General features: G+C 47.0%; 1 protein-coding gene across 3 annotated transcripts in view; it reads right to left on the reverse strand.

The window, feature by feature from the left end:
• GAS6 (growth arrest specific 6) overlaps nucleotides 1-20,805 on the reverse strand; it is a 71,054-nt gene that overhangs the window by 6,517 nt on the left and 43,732 nt on the right. For all 3 annotated transcript variants that reach the window (XM_039542411.1, XM_039542419.1, XM_039542403.1), the window contains 6 exons: nucleotides 19,898-20,016; nucleotides 19,300-19,489; nucleotides 14,924-15,088; nucleotides 13,024-13,192; nucleotides 10,677-10,849; nucleotides 8,758-8,986 (listed from right to left, as the gene is read on the reverse strand). In XM_039542411.1, the coding sequence (XP_039398345.1) occupies nucleotides 8,758-8,986; nucleotides 10,677-10,849; nucleotides 13,024-13,192; nucleotides 14,924-15,088; nucleotides 19,300-19,489; nucleotides 19,898-20,016 (1,045 nt within the window). The remainder of the gene's footprint in view (nucleotides 1-8,757; nucleotides 8,987-10,676; nucleotides 10,850-13,023; nucleotides 13,193-14,923; nucleotides 15,089-19,299; nucleotides 19,490-19,897; nucleotides 20,017-20,805) is intronic.

The raw sequence follows: 20,805 nt of genomic DNA on the forward strand, positions 1-20,805 counted from the left end.
CCACCTCACGGCTCTACTGATGTCCTGGATAGGGATGTGCACCAGGGAGGCTGCCGAAGATGCCTGCACTGTAGTCGAATGGGCCATGACAATTGGTGGCACCTTTGGTAGGTCGTAACAGGTCTTTATGGAAGAGGTGATCCAGTTGGAAATCCTCTGTGAAGAAACTGGAAGGCCCTTTATCCTATCCTCCATAGCGATGAAGAGCTCGGTCGATTTATGGAAAGGCTTGGTATGCTCCAAACAAAAAGCCACGATCCTCTGGACATCCAGCACATGCAGACGCCTCTCCTCAGAAGTCTTGTGCGGCTTGGGACAGAACACTGGCAGGAATACGTCCTGGCTCACGTAGAAGGAAGATACCACCTTCGGCAGGAAGGCTGGGTGGGGCCGCAGCTGGACCATGTCCTTATAGAACACTGTGTAAGGCAGTTCCAAGGTCAAGGCCTTAATCTCTGGGACTCGTCTCCCTGACGTCACCGCCACCAGGAAAGTGACCTTCCAGGACAAGTAGGAAAGGGAGCAGGAGTCCAGCAGCTCGAAAGGCGGGCTGGTGAGCCTGGAGAGGACCAGGTTAAGGTCCCACTGTGGGATGGGGTCCATACCTGTGGGTAAAGCCTCTCGAGGCCCCTCAGGAACCTGACAGTTATGTCATGAGAAAAGACCGTCTGACCTTGAATCGGCTGGTGGAATGCAGAGATAGCTGCAAGGTGCACTCCGATGGAAGAATGCACCAGACCCTGGTTCCTGAGCTGCACTGACGAACATGAGGAAGAAATACCACACCCTGATGCGCAGCAGGAAAACCTCGTCCACTTGGCCAAGTAAGTTAGTCTCGTGGATAGCTTCCTACTCTCCAGGAGGACCTGCTGGACCTCCTCTGAGCAGGTACGCTCTTCCGGATTCAACCATGGAGCATCCACACCGAGAGGTGTAGAGACTCGAGGTTGGGGTGTAGGAGCTGTCCATGATCCCGTGACAGCAGGTCCGGATGGTAGGGAAGGGGCCAGGGAGGGGCCACCGCCATGTTCATGAGCATGCCGAACCAGTTCTGGCAAGGCCATGCAGGTGTGATCATGATAACCTGTGTCTTCTCCCTCTTGATCTTTACTGGGACACGGCTGACTAGAGGGATCAGAAGGAACGCATACATCAGACCCTTGGCGCATGACAGGAGGAAGTCATCGGAGAGGGAGCCCTTGCTCAGGCCCTGCCGGGAACAAAACCGATGGCACTTTCTGTTTCGCCTGGTGGCAAACAGATCTACCTGGGGAGTTCCCTACCTCTGGAAGATTATGCAGGCCACCTCCAGGTGGAGTGACCAATTGTTGTGAGAGGAGAAGTCCCTGCTGAGGTGATCTGCTAGGGCATTTCTGATGCCTGGGAGGTGACCAGCTTTCAGATGGATGCTGTGGCCGATGCAGAAGTCCCAGAGATGGAGAGCCTCTTAGCAGAGAGCCGACGAGCGCGCTCCTCCTTGCCTGCTGATGGAGAACATTGAGGCTGTACTGTCCATCAGGACTCTCAACACTCTGCCCAACAGATGTGGCAGAAAAACCTTTCAGGCCAGCCGGACCGCTCTGAGATCCTTGACATTTGTGTGTAACGTTGTCTCCTCTAGAGTCCACATCCCCAGGTCCAGAGATGTCCGCGGTGCGCCCCCAAACCGAGGTCCGAAGCGTCCAACACTAGCTTGACAGGTGTAGCAGGACTGTTGAATGGGACTCCTTCCAGGACCTTCTCACAATCGGTCCACCACTGCAGCAAGATGAGAACCACTGGAGGAATGGTTCTTTTCCAGATGGTCCCTGGATTGGGAATAGGTTGACGCCAGCCATTACTGCAAGGGCCACATGCGGAGCCTGCCATGGAAGACCACATATGTGCAAGCTACCATGTGGCCTAGCAGCTGCAGGCACACCCTGGCCGTTGTCAGGGGAAATGCAGACGCTTCCGCGATGAGGTCCATCAGGGCCTGAAACCTGTCTAACAGCAGGAATGCTCTCACCCAGGTTGAGTTGAGCATGGCTCCGATGAATTCTATCCTTTGAACTGGAACTAATGTGGACCTTTTGTGGTTGACCAGTAGTCCCAAGGAGCGGCACATGGCTTATAGTACAGTGACATCGCATTGGACCTGAGCCTTGGAGTTGCCTTTGAGCAGCCAGTCGTCAAGGTACAGGTAAATCTGGATACCCAATGCCTGAGGTAGGCCGTGACTACCGCCATGCATTTGGTAAACACTCTTGATGCTGTAGTCAAGCCAAATGGAAGGACCGCAAACTGGTAGTGGGCTGAACCAACCATAAAAGAAAGCATCTGTGTCCTGGGAAGATCGCTACGTGAAAGTATGCGTCTTTCAGGTCAAGGGCAGTATATCAATCTCCTGGATCCAGGGAGGGGATAATGTAGGCCAGGGAGACCATGCAAAACTTTAGCTTCTTTAGGTATCTGTTGAGATCTCGCAGGTCCAGAATGGGACATAGACTGCCCTTGGCCTTTGGGATCAGAAAATACCAGGAATAGAAACACTTGCTCCGGTAAGAAGATGGGAGCTCCTCCACTACCCCCAGCTGTAAGAGCCCCTGAAGTTCCTGCTTGAGAAGGCTCTCGTGAGAAGGGTCCCTGAAGAGGGGTGGAGAGAAGTGGAAATAAATTGGAGGGTGTAGCTGTGAACCACCATGCTGAGGACTCAGCGGTCCAAAGTTATCGCCAACCACGCTGGGAGGAAAAAGGAAAGTTGGTTGGGAAAAAAAAAAAAATGGGAAAAATCGGATCCAGGAAACAGACTGGTGGGTCGCCCTCAGGTGTACCCTGAAAATGACTTTTTAGCTCCTTGCTTGGAGTGGGTCGAGCCCGACTAGGCAGAGAGTGGGGGCTGGTGGCTCATGCACCATCTATAGCCCTTGAGGGGTGTATGGGGTGTTCAGGGAGGGGTAGCACCTCTGGTGTAGGGGCATGTCGTGTCCTTTCAGGGCAGCTCGTCCACCTTTGGTCCCCACCTGTCACTCAGCTCTCACCTGTGGCTCCTAGTAGCTGTAGCATGCGCAGCGGCCACACCCCGGGCAACAGCTTCGACAGGCTGGCTAAACCAGGTTGAGGGTAGCCGTCGGGCATAGACCTTCAGTGAGATAGGGCCTTGTCTATCCCGAGCATGTGAAGACAGACTCCGGCGGATTGAGCGGATGAGACCTTTTGGAATAGGACCAACGGTCATGAAGGCGGTTTCTGCAAGCGACGTGGTACGCTAAGAGCACGGCAAGACGCGAAAGACGCCCTGGTCAACCACTGCGCCCAGCCCATCTCCTACCGTCTCAACTTTTGTCCTGCCATTGGAGCAAGATGGAATCTGAGAAGAGAGCGTGAGGCTGACTATGCGCACCTCTCCCTCACTTTAATCCAATTCACGCGCAAGTCTTGACATCCCTCCAATTCCCGTAAACTTAAAAGTCCTGTGGCGATGGGCGAGCTATGAAGCAGCAGGTGTGGATACACTGGGAGCTGTAGCCGTGGACCTGCACACAGGCGGCTCAGGTCTAATGGTCGTCTTCTTGCTGACCGAAGCAACAGTTGGATTCGGCGTCTACCTGAGTGACTGAGCAGCCCTCTTTAGGACCGCACTGCTCACCTTCGTAGTAAGAGGAAGGGGCTAGAAAAGGTGCCCTAAACATTGTTTGCTTCATAGAACCCTGGCCAGCTTACCGCGGCTGGAGGGGATCCCATCTTATGCGGTCGAATAACAAAATTTCAAACAAAATGCAAGGTGACACCACTCATTATTGGTACATGGAATGTACGCACGCTAAGTTTTTTCCCTGGATATTGACATCACCTCTGGGAAACTCTGGCACAAGACCGATCGACATGGCGTACGCTGATCCACCAAGGCTGCCAGACATCTGAAGCCAGAAGGATAACTATAGCACAAGAGAAGCGAGCACTCCGTAAAGCCAGAGCTGTAAATGTTGTAACAGTGGTGCCCACACATGTCTGCCCGACATGTGGCAGAACATTTCGTGCCCGTATTGGCCTTATCAGCCACCTGCGGACGCACTGTGGACAGCTCACAACCTGCTAGATGTCAAGGTCTTCTTCGAAAACGATGGATGAACATACATAGCCCTTGAGCTCTTTGTGAGGCAGGTCCTGCCGGGGCTGGCTCCCTTGCCCCTCGGGAAGTTGCAGGTTTGAACCGCTTACATGCCAGGCCCAGAACATAGACCCCAGGTTTTTAGGGTGATTCGGGTGTCCCTCAGCCCATGTAATGTGTTGTCCATCTGCTCCACAACCCAGAGAGGAACAGACAGGACGCTCGCCACATGGAGATGGCGGATGCCACGGTGTGGGCGGCGGAGTCTGCCGCATTGGATGCCGCTTGAAGAGGTACCCTCGTCGAGGATCACCCAGAATTCTTGACAGGAACTTTCCAGGAGGGCATTCTCGAACTTGGCCACGGTCTGCCAAAAATAAAGTCATAGTGGCCAAGGAGGGCCTGGTGGTAGGCCACCCTCAACTGTAAACTAGACGAGGAATAAATTTTCCATCCGAACAAGTCCAGTGTCCTGGTGTCTTTATTTTGGGGGTAGCTCCGGGTTGCCCCTGGTGTTCCCTGTGGTTAACTGCCTCGACCACCAGGGAATTTGGGGCAGAACAGGAGTAAAGGTATTCATGCCCCTTAGTTGGGACAAAGTACTTACGCTCTGCCCATTTGGAAATGGGGGGCAGAGAGGAGCGGGTTTGCCACAAAGCACTGGATATCTTCAATACCCCTTTGTGAAGGCGAAGGGCCACCCTAGCAGGGGCTGTGGAGGAGAGGATGTTGAACAGGGAGTCTGCTTGCTCCTCCAACTCCTCCGCCTGCAGGCCAAGGTTGGATGCAACCCTCTTCAACAGCTCCTGGTCTGCCTTAGCGTCATCCTGAGGAACCGGGTGACGGAGCTCTGTGATGGCCTCATCTGGTGATGACAGGAGGTCAGTACCGCAGGCTTCACGGCACCCATTGGTGGTCCAGCAGGCTGTTCCCCTTGGTCCACATGGACTTCCATGGTCTGATCCCCTGGGGCCTCAAGCACTGGAGGGAGTTGGGTCATCGAGGCCATTGGCCTGTCCAAGTCTCCCAACACTGAGCGGGCAGTCTGGGAGGGCTGGATAAACCCCCATGGGTTCCAGGGGTACCACAGGGCCAACCACTGGGCCTAGGGCTACGGGGCAGGTTTCGTTACCGACGATGCAGGCGGCACCAAGGATCTGGAAGGCTGACCTGCCGATGTGGAGCCTTGCTCCATACTGGAGCCATATCTGGAGAGATTGCTACCTGGTGATCTGGATCCACTGGAGCAGCGACTCCATGCGTGGCGATAGTTGCGCTTGCGTCTAGAGGAGGACTGGTCTGAGCGGGCCATGCACCTCTGTGGAGACCTTGGTGACGGGTGGCGCTCGGCAGATCCACGACGGGAGACCAGTGATCCATGCCTTGGCTTTGAGATCGGTACTGGGACGAGCGGGACCTGGAGGTATTGCAGTCCGGGCGCCAGCGGATCTCCCCAAATACGGTGACACATGTCTCTGAGATTGTTGGCGGGGCCTGCAGCTCCGGTCCTCCAATTGTTCCCAGGATCTGTAATGGCGTTCCGGTGACACAAAGGGACAGTCCCGACATTCCTGCTGGGGGGAGAGTGCATCTGTGGGTCTGTACCAGGTAACCGGTGAGGTCTGCCTCGAATCCCACTGCCGGTGCCCAAGGTCCGGTGACTGTAGAGGGCTCCAATGCATCTGCCTCCCTAACTCCAAGGCATGATGGCTTCGAGCAGGTGAATGGTGTCAGGAAGTTCCCCGTGATGGGGAGCGGACTGTTGGGGCAAGGACAAATAGAAAGGTCCCAAGGCGGGCTTACCCCAAGGTCTGGGCACCGCCGGGGCCGGTGTGGGTGGCACTGGGAGCATCAGGATCTCTGGCGCAGCCTGGAGTGCTTCAGGCATCAACGGCACCTGAAGCTGATGAAGGCCTGCCTCTCCGTCCGGGCCTCCAGGCAGGGAACGGGGTGGACTGCATCGCCCGACATGAGCTGAGGCCCAACTTCCCGACAGGGGAAATGAGCCGTCCAGCACGGGTCTTAGCTCACCCCCATCCCTGTCCTTCCTGTTGCAGGGACTAGGAGACCATCCTTTACTGGCCTCCTTAGACCTCTTGGCCAGGGCTGTGGACAGGGATCGGTGCCAGCTCACTGACGGCGGGGCACTACGCACCGATGCTGCGGTGCTGGGTGCCGAGTCAGACCTTTGCTCCGGGGCTGGAGTGAGCGCCGACTCCATCAGGAGTACTTTGAGTCTGATCTCACACTCTTAGACATTCACTGTTTAAAAAAAAAAAGTGAGTAATTCACCACTGGGACAATTTACCAAGGGTTGTGGTGGATTCTCCATCACTGACCATTTTAAAATTAATAGTGGATGTTTTTTAAAAAAGATCTGATCTGGGAATTATTTTGGGGAAGTTCTATGGCCTGTGTTACACAGAGGTCAGACTAGAGGTTAACAACGGCTCCCTCTGGCCTTGGAATTTATGAAAAATAAATGGTTGCCACAGCTCAGATTTTAAAAGATCTACAAAATGGATCCTTTGCCATAATGACCTCTGTTACACTAGACAAAATAATCATTTAATCCTCCTGCTTCAGGGCATACAGGATTACTAGATGAGTCAGGAAGAAATTTCCAGCTGATACAGCCTTGAACAATTTGAAAAATAGCTGTCATACCACAATTAGAAATAGTAAGTGTTCTTGATGCAGTGGGGCAAGATATGCACCTGCAGCAACACAAATGTTCAGAGACATTTCTGTTAGTGGGATTTATGCAGTGTAAATAGTGTTTCCCTGCAATCAAGGAAACAAATTCCACTTCTCGTGACCAAGGATGAGCTTCCATTGATTAAAGCTCTTTCTGCACTGCAAGCTAATGCTCCGACAGTCCATAGAAGAGAGACCAATTAAAGATGCCATGTACACAGACCAAAAGAAGAGCCCTATTATTAATGTTAGGAATAAAATATGCATGTTAGAGCTAAACAAATTTCCAAATGCTGATTTTTCTATGAAAATGTTCATAGAAACGTTGATTGAAAAAAACCCTAACATTCCCCTGCCGCACTCCCTGTGTTCAGCCAGCCCTATACAGCTAGTCAACATGTTCCAAATTTCAAGAAAAAAAATGGGAAATGACAAAATGTTCATGATTTTTTTTCTCTCCATTTTTTGATCAGCCCTAGCACATGTACCTATTCCAGTTAGAGCTTAATGAAAATGTACCTTATACTGCACTCAAAAGCCAGCCTAAAAACAAATTACTTTAGAGAACTATAGCACAAAAAGCTACTCCATTCTAAGTGTGTGACAGACACTTCCTAATTTTCAGGAGAAAATCCTGCCCTCTGCTGCACCAGTGATGAAAGAGAGCATTGGTTACCTCCTACTGGTGCAACAGCTGGGCAAAAATCGCAGTCCAGTATGGCACTCCGCTAAGTGCTAGATGGAGGGACTGGCTATTGCACCTGCCAACGCACCAGAGCCCCAGGTGGGTGTGGTCTCCCATCTTCTGGCATGCCTAGGAGCCAGGTCTCCTAGTGTAAATACTGTTTTGTGCAGCATGAGCTATGGGGAAGCTCACATTACTCCTTCTAGGAACAGCAGTAAAGGGGCACCCTGCTATGTTACCCCTCAGCTGCCCTATGCTGGCTTAACTGCTGCGGCACCTAACACAAGGCCAGCACTGCTCCAGCCCCTCTTCCCCATATTACATGGAGTTGACACGCAAGGCCAGGACTTTGTCTGGCTGTGAGTACCGCAGATAGTAACTACTATTATGCAGAGACACATGCTTTTCCAGTGCTTCCTCATTTGCATTTCTCAGCAATAGGGAGTGGTAAACCAGTTTAGCCAGAATGAGAGACAACCCCAAACAGCCAAATCTTTTATTCAAATCAAAGATCAATCTGTCAGGTTCCAGGCAGAGAACAGAAGTGACTCCTGCAGAGGCTCTATTTTTGCTGGAAAAGCCAGAAGTTGTGGCAGCCTCTATGCTGTGCCCCCTGGGTGTCCCTGGCTGGAAATGACATGAGCTCTTACACATAGTGCTCCCTGGATGACAACATCAGCAGAGAAGCTACAGAACCACAGCGATGAGCCTCTAAGACTTCCGACAGAGGTGAGGTGAATGAGTCACCCACTCAATAGAGGACTAGAGGTACCAAGAGCCTGCATGGAGCCTTGAGTCAGTCTGCCAGGCTAGGAGACAAAGGGAGTGAGAACCTCAAAAGATTGGACTACACCTTTAAGTGTTTTGGTCCTTATCTGATACTGATCTCAGACTCCTATGTGAAGGTGATGCTAATTCAGGGCTGCACACATTTGAGGTAATAACCGCCACAGATTGTGCCAGGCTGATAGTGACCCTCCACATAGCTCTTCTTTGAACAGGTAACCCCATTTGCTGACCAAAAAGAAACCCAACCAACATTCCTAATCTTGCTTCCTCCCCTCCAAAAAGCTTGATATAGTCATTCAACAAAAACAAGTTAAAAAAACCCAGGGTATCAATGCTAAGTGCTCTCCTTGCACCTACTCATGCACAACAAAACTCACTTGGGCAGAAATAGTGTTTGACTTCAGGGTCTAACGAACACATTTGATCCCTTTTCCAATCACCAGTACTATTATTTTTGTTAGAACCTGCATTCTGCTTTGCAGAACTTGATAATCACCTGGCAGTCCTCCCACATATGTCTTCACAGATGACTGCAGGTAGCCCTCCAAGAGAAACAGACTGTCCTGTAGCTGGGAATGGCTTAATTCACTCTGTCCTGCAGTCCCATCCACGGTGAGCGATAACTGCCCCTTGCTGATGAAGATGTTCACAGAGTGTTCCTGATCATCACAAACGTTTATTGCCAGTCTGGACACAACTGTGCTCTCCATGGCCAAGATAATGAACTGGATAGCAAAAGAGCGCAATAAGTGAAGGCACAGGCACAAATTGAAACAGACACTTACAATTTTCCTGTTCCATAATGCTCGTGACTGCAGCTGTTTAGAAGGCTTTTTACAGAGCCAGCAAAGAACTGATTATATTATTACCACTGGAAGTCAGATTCTGAGCTCACTTACACTAGATTTATACCTTGCGTAATTCCATTGTCTGGGTCTGATACTCATTTACATTAACAGCACACCCAAAGAGCTCTGTGCAGCTCGAAAGCTTGTCTCTCACTCACAGAAGTTGGTCCAACAAAAGACATTACCTCCCCCACCTTGTCTCTCTAATATTCTGGGACCAACACAGCTACAACAGCACTGTAAACACCACCACTCTGGCAGTTCAAAGGAGCCTTAAGGATAGACGACTGGTGCTGCCCCATACTGGGAGGGGGGCGCCAGCTAAAGAGGAGGACACGTGACATCTCCATGTGACTCCTCCCCACCCTGGGGCCCCGAACTCTCCCTGTCCCCACCTCACATTACGGCAGCCTGCTCCCTGCCCAGGCTCAACTTCTGGAGACAGGAGCCAACTCTGAGCATCCTGGGAGGATAGGGGTGGGGCTCCGACTTGCTTGGCCCCTACCCCCAGAAGCTGAGCCTGGGCAAGGGGCAGCCTGCTGCTGTCACAGCCAGGAGTTCTCCCAGGCAGCTGCTGTGCTGCCACCAGGCAGCATCCCAGGCAACGTGGCTGGAAGAGGTTCTGGCCCCCCCACTTCCTCTCCCCGCCCGGGGCCGGCTGCTTGAGGGGCAACTGACCCTTTGTGCCCCTCCCATGAGTTGTCTCACTACCAGAGTGGTGTTGAGCAGCCGAAGGGCTTGTCTTCACTACCGCAGTAAATCGACCTAAGTTACGCTACTCCAGTTACGTGAATGAGGTCGCTGGAGTCAACGTAATTTAGGTCAACTTAGCCTGGTGTCTTCACTGCACTGAGTCAATGGGAGACGCTCTCCGGTCGACTTCCCTTACTCTTCTCAGGGAGCTGGAGTACCAGAGTGCGCTCTTCACTAGACCCACTAAATTGACACCCGCTGCATTGATTGCAGCAGCGTCGATCTCCCAGTACTGAAGACAAGCCCTAAGTGTAAATGAGAAGTAGGCTCACTGACTTCAGTGGAGTTACTTCAGAACTGTGACAGCAAAATCTAGCCCTATATTATGAATATAACAAATTATATTGGTTATACTGTATGTGGGACTTTGAAGTTAGGCCTGTGTTACTCCTTTGACTACAGTGGAGTTATTATGCGCTCACACTATAGAACACAAAGTCTCTGTACAAAGGAGTTTATAGTATAATTCAGACTAGGATAACAAAATGGGATAGTGGCTCAAATTCAAGAGGTTGAGCAGATATTGTCAGTGTGGAGATATTTGCTATTGAATCAATATCCTTTATAAGGGCCAAATGTTCAAAGGAGCGTCTACCCTCCTTCTAAAACTGTCCCCACAAAAAGCAGAATTCCTGTCCTCCGATGACATTCAAACATCTGATTTGCATATACAATTCTGAACTCGTGAATGTAAATGTATACACAAAATGGCAGGCACAAATTTTCAGATTTTTTGAAAATGGCCCTAGAAATTCTGATTAAAAAAATCAAGGGATCTTTTTGTTTTACACCAGTAGAAGAGTAAAGCTTGTACCTGTTGCTTAAGTTTCTTTGTGGAATGATAGTCAATCAGAGCCAATGATAAAGGGACTGAAGCTTCTTCACCAACCAGAGCAAACAGTACCCCGGTATCTGCTGCTGGCCGAATTACAGTGTTTACTTCTACTTCCCAATTCCTTTCAGTTTCATTTCCAGCAGATGGTTGCACTACAGAGAGAGATGCATGTCAAAAAAACAATGATTGACCAAGTGGCAGACAAGACGACTATGGATGGAAGAGCATATGGACAGATTGCTACTTCTCTTTGATCCAGAAAAAATCCAAGTGTTAGTGTATAAAATCAGAAAGGAAAATGGTAACAGCTCTGCCTCGTTACACTCTACAGAAAGGGCCGCTGCCTTTCAGAAAGTCAAGAGTCAATGTTGAGGGTTTTGGTTTTTTAAAACAAGGATAGAGATTCAAGGGCTATCAATCATGGGCGGTGCGTAGCATAGGCTGAGGAAGGATGAGCCTCCCCAAACAGCCTCATGTGGCTCCATCCATGTTCCGCCCCAAGGCCCCCTCCTGCTGCTGGTTGCCCCACCCCAGGCAGACTGCCTCCTCTTCCGGGAAGCCCGCTGGGTGGGCCAAGGGAGGCTAGCCTGTGGCCAGGAATTGGGGTGGCTGGGGCCCCCGACACTGGAGCTGCACCACCCAGCACTCCAGGGTTGGGGGCACGCACCACCTGGTGCTCCGGGGATGCAGGCTCTCCAGTGGCCTGGGACTGGGGAGGGGGGGCAGGGCATCAGGCAGAAGGGGCTAGCCTCCCCAAGCCCATGGTTCACCCACCGCCCACGCTATCAATCCATCACATTCTCAGAACTGCTGCAAGATCTCTTGAACTTTACAAAATGATTGAGGGACTGATTTCAAATCTGACACAGAGGAAACAGAACTCTTTCACACCCAACATGAAAACAAAACTGAAGAAATATAAATAGAACACTTCGAGCACTATCCCTTTACAAGCCAATCAGAAGTTCTGAAGCCATTTTAGCTTGCCATAAATGGTCTCATGCTGAACTCAGAAGTAGACCCTGTTGACACCCTTCTAGCTTTTTAGTTTTAAATCTGATATTGGCTAGAAAGAAAGAGGCTTACATGATTTCCATAAGCACATACCATAAGAACGGTCATACTAGGTCAGACCAATCGCCCATCTAACCCAGTATCCTGTCTACCCAACAGTGGTCAATGCCAGGTGCTTCAGAGGGAATGAACAGAATAGGTAATCATCAAGTGATCCATCCCGTCGCTCATTCCCAGCTTCTGGCAAACAGAGACTAAGGACATTTCAGAGCATGGTATTGCATTCCTGCCCATCCTGGCTAATAGCCATGGATGTACCTATCCTCTATAAACTTGTCTAGTTCTTTTTTGAACCCTGTTATAGTCTTGGCCTTTACAATATCCTCTGGCAAAATATTCCACAGGTTGACTATGCGTTGTGTGAAAAAATACTTCCTTTTTTGTTTGTTTTAGACTCGCTGCCTATTAATTTATTTGGTGACCTCTAGTTCTTGTCTTATGAGAAGAAGTAAATAACAACACTTCCTTATTTACTTTCTCCAGAACAGTCATGATTTTATAGACCTCTATCATATCCCCCCTTAGTCATCTCTTTTCCAAGCTGGAAAGTCCCAAGCTTATTAATCTCTCCTCATATGGAAGCTGTTCCATACCCCTAATCATTTTTGTTGCCCTTTTCTGTACCTTTTCCAGTTCCAATGTATCTTTTTTGAGATGGGTAACCAGATGTGCATACAGTATTCAAGATGTGGCCTGTCCCTGGCCTGTCTCGACAAGGTCATAGACAATACTGATTTATTACTGCTGTAAATAAGATAAATGGTGTCTTTACATCCTTTTACTGTTGCTAAACAAAAAAAAAGTATAATTGTTTATAATAAATGAATAAATTATGTAAATTCTGAGAATACAGCTCTGTTAAGAATGTGGTCTCATTTGCACTTCAGATGCCAGACTCTATTTGGAAGTTCTTGCATCTATGTTGTAAACAGCATGACAGCCACCTAATAAAATATTCTCTAATTTATACTAGCAAAACAGAAAAATCCACATAATGCTGCACAAAAGGTATTAGGAGAGGAGAACTTGTAATCAAGTCTGTCAGCATTTAAAACTTTTACCAATGTCAATGGTCTATTTTAGTTCTTCTGTGGACAGGTATAAATGGAAGAATCTGAAACAAAGGCAAAGCCATCCTTCTAATTTCTACATTATGATTAGAATTATGATTTTACAACTGTTATTTCTATTCTATTTGAATACATAGGTATGGACAGCACACTATGACAACGATAAAAAAAAAAGCACTTACTATAATTGAAATTAAATATAGCAAAACCACTGCCAGGATAAAAGGATCCTCGTCCTGCCACTGAGAAGCACTGCATCTTGTCATTCAGCTTTATTGTTTCTTGGATAGTAGTATCTTCGCCATTCAACCAGTTCCATCCCCGCATACAACCATCCAGCCGAGGGTTTATCTTGTAAGACAGAGAAGTAATCTTACCTTGAGTTGCTATTCTGCGTTAAACAGATAGAGGACTATGGGCACAGAGGGTTCCACAAGATCAAACTATATAATGGTGTGGGGAAAATAATCTCACCACATTTACCAACATGCAACCACAGCAAAAACAGACTTGGGCCCCAATCCTGCAATGACATCCATACAGGCAGACTTCTGTGCCATAGGCACCGATGCTGGGGGTGCTCCAGGGCTGTTCAACAGGAAGTTCTGGGGGGAGGAGGCGGAGTGAGGGCGAGGCAGCTGTGGAAAAGGGATGGAGCCAGGATGGGAAGAGGCTGGGTGGGGGTGGGACCTTGGGGAAAGGAGTGGAGTGGGTCCTGGGATGGAGTGGAGGGTCGAGCACGGCCAGGAAAATTAGCAAGTCAGTGCCTATGCTCTGTGCCCACGCAGACCTCCACTGAAGTCCGTAAAGCTCCACTGGGGAGCAGGGGTATGGCTCATGCAGGGACTAAATTTGCCTTTGTAACTGTGTTACCCACTTCTACATGCTGCACATCATTAGTGCCATTTATTTCTAAGAATCCCCTAGAGATTAGCCATGTATAAATCCATGTGAAACTCCTTACAGAGGGCATTTATATGTAATGGATTATAACACATTTCACCGTAAAAAGCTCACGTCAGACAATGTGTTGAACCTAATGAGAAATAACCAAGTGGTATGTACTGCGACCAGAGACAGATGTAAAAGAACTATGGCTAAGAGCAAAAAGTTGGGTGCACGCACACACACACACCCCTTGTTAATTCCAGCTTTTATTTATATTTTAAACTCTAGCATTAAAATGTGAGAAAACAAGTAGACCAAAGGCTCCCTTGAAGCTGCTAGATGAGTAACAGCATCCACACTCAGAGAGAAAGTAAGTGTCAGATACAGAATAAAAACCCAGGGGTTTCTGGCTCCCAGGCCCATGTTCAGACCACACCTCTAGTTGAAACACATTCAGAGTGGCAATCACCCTGAGCGACTTATCATGGGGAGGAGAGACCTCCTTAGGTTGCTACATTTCCAGTCTTGAGGCCACAGGGTTGTCACCTTATTTAAAAACAAATAAAACCCAGCCCCATTGTTCAAGGTAGAAAGTCAGTCAAAAGAGAGGTAGAACAGCAGCGATTTGACCAATAACTCATATAAACCTTCTGGCACTGTTGGCTTACATGGGAATTCTGGCTACATTAATTTAACAGCTTTCAAAAATAGTCCCAAGTCTCAATCAAACACATCCAAGGAGTGTCTTGACTTTCATTCCTATAAAAGTATCTATCTTAATTAGAAAAAAAGGGAATTGGTTTCTTAGCTGTAACTGACTTTCATAAAGATGGAGCATGAGGGACAAAAAAAAAAACCCCACATACAAGCCAGTAAAAAGCCTTTTATAGGGTGAGAAACCGCCCATGCTACCGTGCCTGAAGCTCACTACTAAAAATAGATGCTAAAAAGTTAGCAGAAATAAAAGTTTGGCATGATACATATTTCAACATTAAGCACTCTGCTGGTGTATGGAAGGAAAGCTCCCCTCCTCAAAAACACACTGGGCCTGATTTGTCTCTCACTTAGCCTGCCGTAAATCAGGACTTACTCCACTGGGGTCTATAAAGGTAGCCTGTTGTAAGTGAAGTTACAAAAGTCAGGCCCACTACACTCTGTGTACCAACATGACTGAATATTAAGAGCAGTACTCACAGGCTGAATAAGGTCTTTAGTTTTAAAAGGAATGCCTCCTACTGTTAAGTTCAGCTGATACAGTCCTTTGTCCAAAGTAAACAGATCTCCTGCAACAGCTATTTTCATAACTGCATCCTTGTTGACCTTTATAAACAAACTTCTCTCCAGTTCTTCAACAGAGATCTAAAGAAATAAAATTGTAAATAAGAATATTCAGAGATAGAGAGGTTTAGTATCTGCAAAGTCACAGAGTACAGCCACAATTAATGAAATCCTCAAGCTAAGAAAATATTTATTGTGCCGAGCCCACTTCATTAACTTTTTACAATCTATTTTATGTTGTCTTCTGATTTAAAAAAACAAAACACTTGATAACTTGTGCTGTCTTAACAGTAGGCTCTACCCACCTGTTTTATAACAAAAAGAAGAAAACCCACATTTGTTTCAAGTTGAAATCAACATTGCAAAAGGCAGAGAACACAGTCTATAATATGAGTGGATTAATCATTTAATGTTTATACAGTGTTTTGGAGATCTAACACTAACTGCAATAACAAGTGATTTATTATCCTCCTTCTATTACAGTCATAGATGAAAAGAAAAGCTAAAAGGACAGATAAGGGAGGGTTTCTTATTGGACCTGTAATTAATGAATAATACAGATGGTTTCAGGACAGAAATGGGTCCCATCTTGGAGCAGACACAGCTTAATAAAGAACAAAAGAAGAAAGGTTTCGTATCTGAGAGAGTATTTAAAGAGTTGATATTTATACAGTGCTTTTCATTCCAAAAGGATACCAAGGAGCTTTACAAACTATGGCGCCAATCCTCCAATGACATATCTCCAGGCAGATCCCTATGTCCATGCAAAACCCAACTGACTTCAGTGGGACGCCAGGTTGGCACAAGGATTTGCCTGCATGCGTCTCACTGCAGAATCAGGGCCCACATACATAAAGTACCATTGAAATGCAGCCACCTCCGGGGAGAAAAGGAGGCAGTCTGGCACAAAACTGACATGCAACACACTGAACAAAAATGGGAGTTGGGGAAAACTGTGGCCAAGGAAACTAGGGCAAATGCTATTCCTTTGAGAAGTGGCATGGGATTTTTAACATCTACTCAGAACAGAAAGGACTTCAGTTATCTCACTTTAAATTCTCATCTAGATGTCTCTGACACATCCATACGCACACACCCCTCTTTCAGAAGGTCGAAGGGCTGAGTTGATCCTATTAGGATTTGAACCTGTGGTTCTGACAAATACAGGTGTGTCAAACTTAATGCTTCAGGGTACAATTTTCAGAATTGCCTAAGGGCTAGATTCACAAAGAAACGTAGGTGCCCAACTGCCATTTTAGGAGCTTAAGACCCAACATTTAAGCACCAGTTAGATCCTCAAAACTCCCGCTGCCCTACCACCTAATCCTGGAGATACCTAAATTCCCTAGGTGCCCAAGATTCTCCCTGTAAAGTCGCCATGGTGCCTAAGTTCCCACTGCTGGCATGCACAAAACTGCCTAAGCCGTGATGCTGTTGAGCTGCTCAACACCCTCACTCATACCTAAACCCTGATGGGACTGTCAAACTCAGGATTCCCTGCCTATCTCTGTAACAGGCGCCGATCCAGTAGGAGTTCTCAGAGTACACTTATTGGATTCGGCTTCGCAGAAGACAGCCAAGGCAATCGTATCAGGAATTTTGAGGGCAGGGGATTGTGTCAGAATACCCAGAAGGCCAGTGGTTAGGCCAATCATCTAGGATGTGGGCGACTCATTTTCAAATTCCCACCTGATTTGGAGCAAGGGACTTGAACCCAGGTTGAGTACCCTAATCATCACTATTGTTTGTAAAAAGGTAGCATCTAGAAGCCCCAGTCACAGACCACACCACCACTGTGCCAGGCACGGTACAAACACCGAACTGAAAGATGGTCCCTGCCCCAGACAAGAGACAACAGTTTCAATGGATGTGGTGTTCCTCGCATCTGGCCCTAAAATGTGCCTGGATTCAATAAATACTGGCTGTATTCCACCACAAAGGTGAAATGCCACTCCTACCTACCGGGAGTGCTGTAAGGGTTAATCAACTAATGGCTGTAACATGCACTGAGATCTTTAGATGGCAAATGCTAATTGTGAAGTGCTCCTATTCACAGAATATCAGGGTTGGAAGGGACCTCAGGAGGTCATCTAGTCCAACAAAAATCATCACAAAGGAAAGGAAGTTTGCATTGTAATTGGGTGGTCCATTCATACACCCAGCCACCCTGTCTGTTCTTTACTAGAAAGTGAGCACACAGGCTCGAACAGACTAAAAGGCACTGAGGGGGGTTAGAAATAGAGCTAGGCAAATTTTTTGGACAAACACTTTATTCACCAAAAGATGCAGTTTCTGAGTCAGTAAAAAAACTATTTGCAAATTTGTGTTTTCAACCTATTGCTTCAGTCAAACCAAATAAAAATAATAAATAAAATAATAATAAAAAATCAGCAGTCTCTCTTTCTGGCCCAACCACTATTCAATTATTTTAAACAAAAAGTGAAACAGCTTCAAAAGGAGAGACAGAGAGCCCCACACCAAAAGAGCTTAGACCTAGTATTCAGAAACCTCACTAAAGTTCAAGTCCCTGCTCCAATGACTATTAGTTATACATCATGGAACAGGTTCGACAGCAGAGACGGAGAGTGCCTTGCCCCAGAATACTCCACAGCCCAACGGCTGAGGAACTCTTCTGGAGAGGTGGGAAAGCCAAATTCAAATCTCTTCTCCCCATTAGGCAAAGGGGAAAGGTGAACCTAAGTCTCCCATATCACAGGTGAGTGCCCAAAGGTTACTTCTTGCTTGCATATATATACCTGCCCCTGGAAATTTCCACTACTTGCATCCGACGAAGTGGGTATTCACCCACGAAAGCTCATGCTCCAAAACGTCTGTTAGTCTATAAGGTGCCACAGGATTCTTTGCTGCTTTTATAAAGGTTACAGAAGAACAAAACATTCTGTTTGACCTGAACTGAAATATTTGTCCATTTCTTTGATGTGCCATATATTTTTTTTTGAATTTATAGTTCTAGTTCAAACCAAACCAACTTTTTCCCCAATTTTTCAGAACTGCCAGTGAACCAAAAAAATCAGCTCTTCTTCCAGCTCTAGTTAGAAAGCCAAAAAAATAAGTTATGTTGACAACTGTTTAACCTTCAGCCCTAACAATCAGCAGTGCATTTTGGTGATTTTTTTTAAACTGATTTTTCCCAATGCTTGTAATAAACATTAAAAACAGCACACAATGCCCATTTTCCTTTGAATTGCAAAACAGAGGGGCGCATGTATTCTCTGCCACCACAAATTCATGTGCCACTTTATTTTGTAACACGCGTAAATAACTTCTTTGGTTTAAAACACCAGTTCTTAACATTGGTCTATTCTTCCATATATTTTTAGCATATTGTTGCCAAAGTAAGAGCATCTACCAAGGCAGGTACTGTAGAATTTTTGGCCTAACAATCTTGACAACGTCTTAACATCTATACAAGAGGAAACTATCCTCCAAGAGGTAGAACATTCACTTGTCTCTGATGATACAGCTTCTTTATAAACTGTTCTCTGTCCCTTCGTCTGCTGAAGGGGAAATAGTAAGACTATTATTATCAGTATTACACTACCACTTGAAGACTCCAGTCAGGATTGAGACCCCACTGGGCTAGGCACGGTACAAACTCAGGGCTTAATTTTGCACCCACTGAAGCCCACGGCAAAGCACCCAGTGACTTTAATGATATTGGATAAAGGCCTTAGAGTATGGCTACACTGCAATTAGACACCTGCGGCTGGCCCGTGTGGAAGGATCCCATATATATGTTTTATTTAGGTTTCATACATGTAAAATAAAGATTGGGGGGTGGGGAGGAAGAGGACACGTAGGGTTTTAAGCAGCAGGGGAAGAAGGGACTGTTGGTGCTGGGACCCAGGGGCAAAGATGGGAAATAAAGGGAAGGAAAGGAAAAAGGTGAAAGGATTTGGGAAGGGTGAGAGAAGCAGGATGGGCAGGGAGCATGAAGATGGACTGCTGAAGTGCTGTAGTGGTAAGAGGGATGGGATGCAAGGGAAGCCAGCAACCAAGGGGAATGAGAAAATAAGGGGGAAAAAATATCCAAAGTACAAGTTTCAGAGCTGAGTGAACGATAAAGTCAAGAGGCAATGCTGTGAAGGCTCCTCCCAGCTGCTATTCACCATGTGGAGAAATGGAGGGGAGACCCGTGGGTAGGAGTCTCTATATCTAGTGGAACATTTGGCATGATATTTGAGATGGAATTTGGAGAACAGATTTTAGAAGCAGCCCAAGAATCAAACAATGTGACAGTAACATCCATGAAACAAGCAGCTTATACTCACAGTTTGCCACATGCCATGGTTGATAACTGGCCCACTGCTGGTCACACGGCCTATTCCATTGTACTTCAACTGCAATTCTAACCGTCCGTTGCGCAAAGCTAAGACTATCCATGTGCTGTCTTGATGGCCTCCAGCAAAGAAAAGGATACCTTCAGGATCAAAGGTTCTAAAGTCGAATTCAGCCACAAGTCTGACCACATGGGTGTCAAGAAACAAATTAGTTATGCAGAATTCAAAAAACCACTGTGTGCTTTCCATACAGAGAGCATCAGTTCAGACAGTTAAGAACCAAGTATTAGCTTTTAACTCATTTCTAAAAGACTAAACTAGGTGGAGGATATATTATGAAAATAATAATAGAGAACACACTGTCATATTTCAGAGATTATCAAATTATCTGGAGCAAGGACTCCCTTCTTGGTAACTTGTCTGTACAGTGCTTTGTATAATAGGGGTCTGATCCTTGATCAAGGTTCTCAGGTGTACCATAATACATACAAACAAATAATAATAATTTTAGTTTCAAGTGGTTTTTTAATTCCATACATGTACCGAAGTGACACACAACGTTCAGCTGCAGTTCTAAAAGCACTCTCACCTTGTGGGCTGTTTCCTTTTAAAGCGTAGTCTGATAATAGGTGTACCACTGAACATTCTCCCCAGGTACAGAGATTTAACACTTTTCGCAACAGCAAAAGACACACAAGGTATAATATCCTATAATCGAAACATATTTGTAGACTAATTATTTGCTCATACATTAACAAAAGAAGAAGACAATAACATTTCCTTTGCTATTTTCAAATCTCAAACACTCATGACATCGATACAGTTGTTGATCAATTATTATACAACAACTGCTGATAAGCTCTAAGACTACAGTACTGTAATTTTAGTAATGAGTTCATTTCCCCCTGCTTCCCCTGAGAGCATATTTTTCTATAGCAAAAATAATTATATGTACACATTAAAGAACAATTTCCATTGTAATCCACATCCTCAGAAAAAAGTCCACTATAAAAAACTTGCTAATGGGTGCCTTTTGCATTCATGCAAAGTATCAGCGACTCCTGCCTGCCTAGCCAAAGGGAAAAATCATAAAGGGAGCGTGGCCCGCAACAAAAAGTGAAAGCACTACCCCGTAGCTTAGGCCACGCCATTAGATTTCTACACCATCCTCAGTGAATCTAATTCAGAAAACCTTATGCAGATAGATGTAAATTACAGCTAAGTAGAGGACGCACGATGCTTCCACTGCCATCCACTTTGTGGAATGGGGCAACAGATGCTTAGCCAGTGGGATCCTAGAAAGATAAGTCTTGAATAAGCTATTTCCTCATCACCCTAACAAGACCCCTTTCCTATGGGGGTGGAGGAGACAGGACACCAGCCTCTTATGGCAGAGGTGGGCAAACTACGGCCTGCGGGACCGTCCTGCCCAGCCTTTGAGCCCCCGGCCCCTCCCCTGCTGTCCCTCCCTCCCCCCCACCCCCGCAGCCACACGGC

This window comes from Mauremys reevesii, linkage group 1 (assembly GCF_016161935.1).
Source record: "Mauremys reevesii isolate NIE-2019 linkage group 1, ASM1616193v1, whole genome shotgun sequence".
In the NCBI taxonomy this organism is placed as follows: Eukaryota; Metazoa; Chordata; order Testudines; family Geoemydidae; genus Mauremys; species Mauremys reevesii.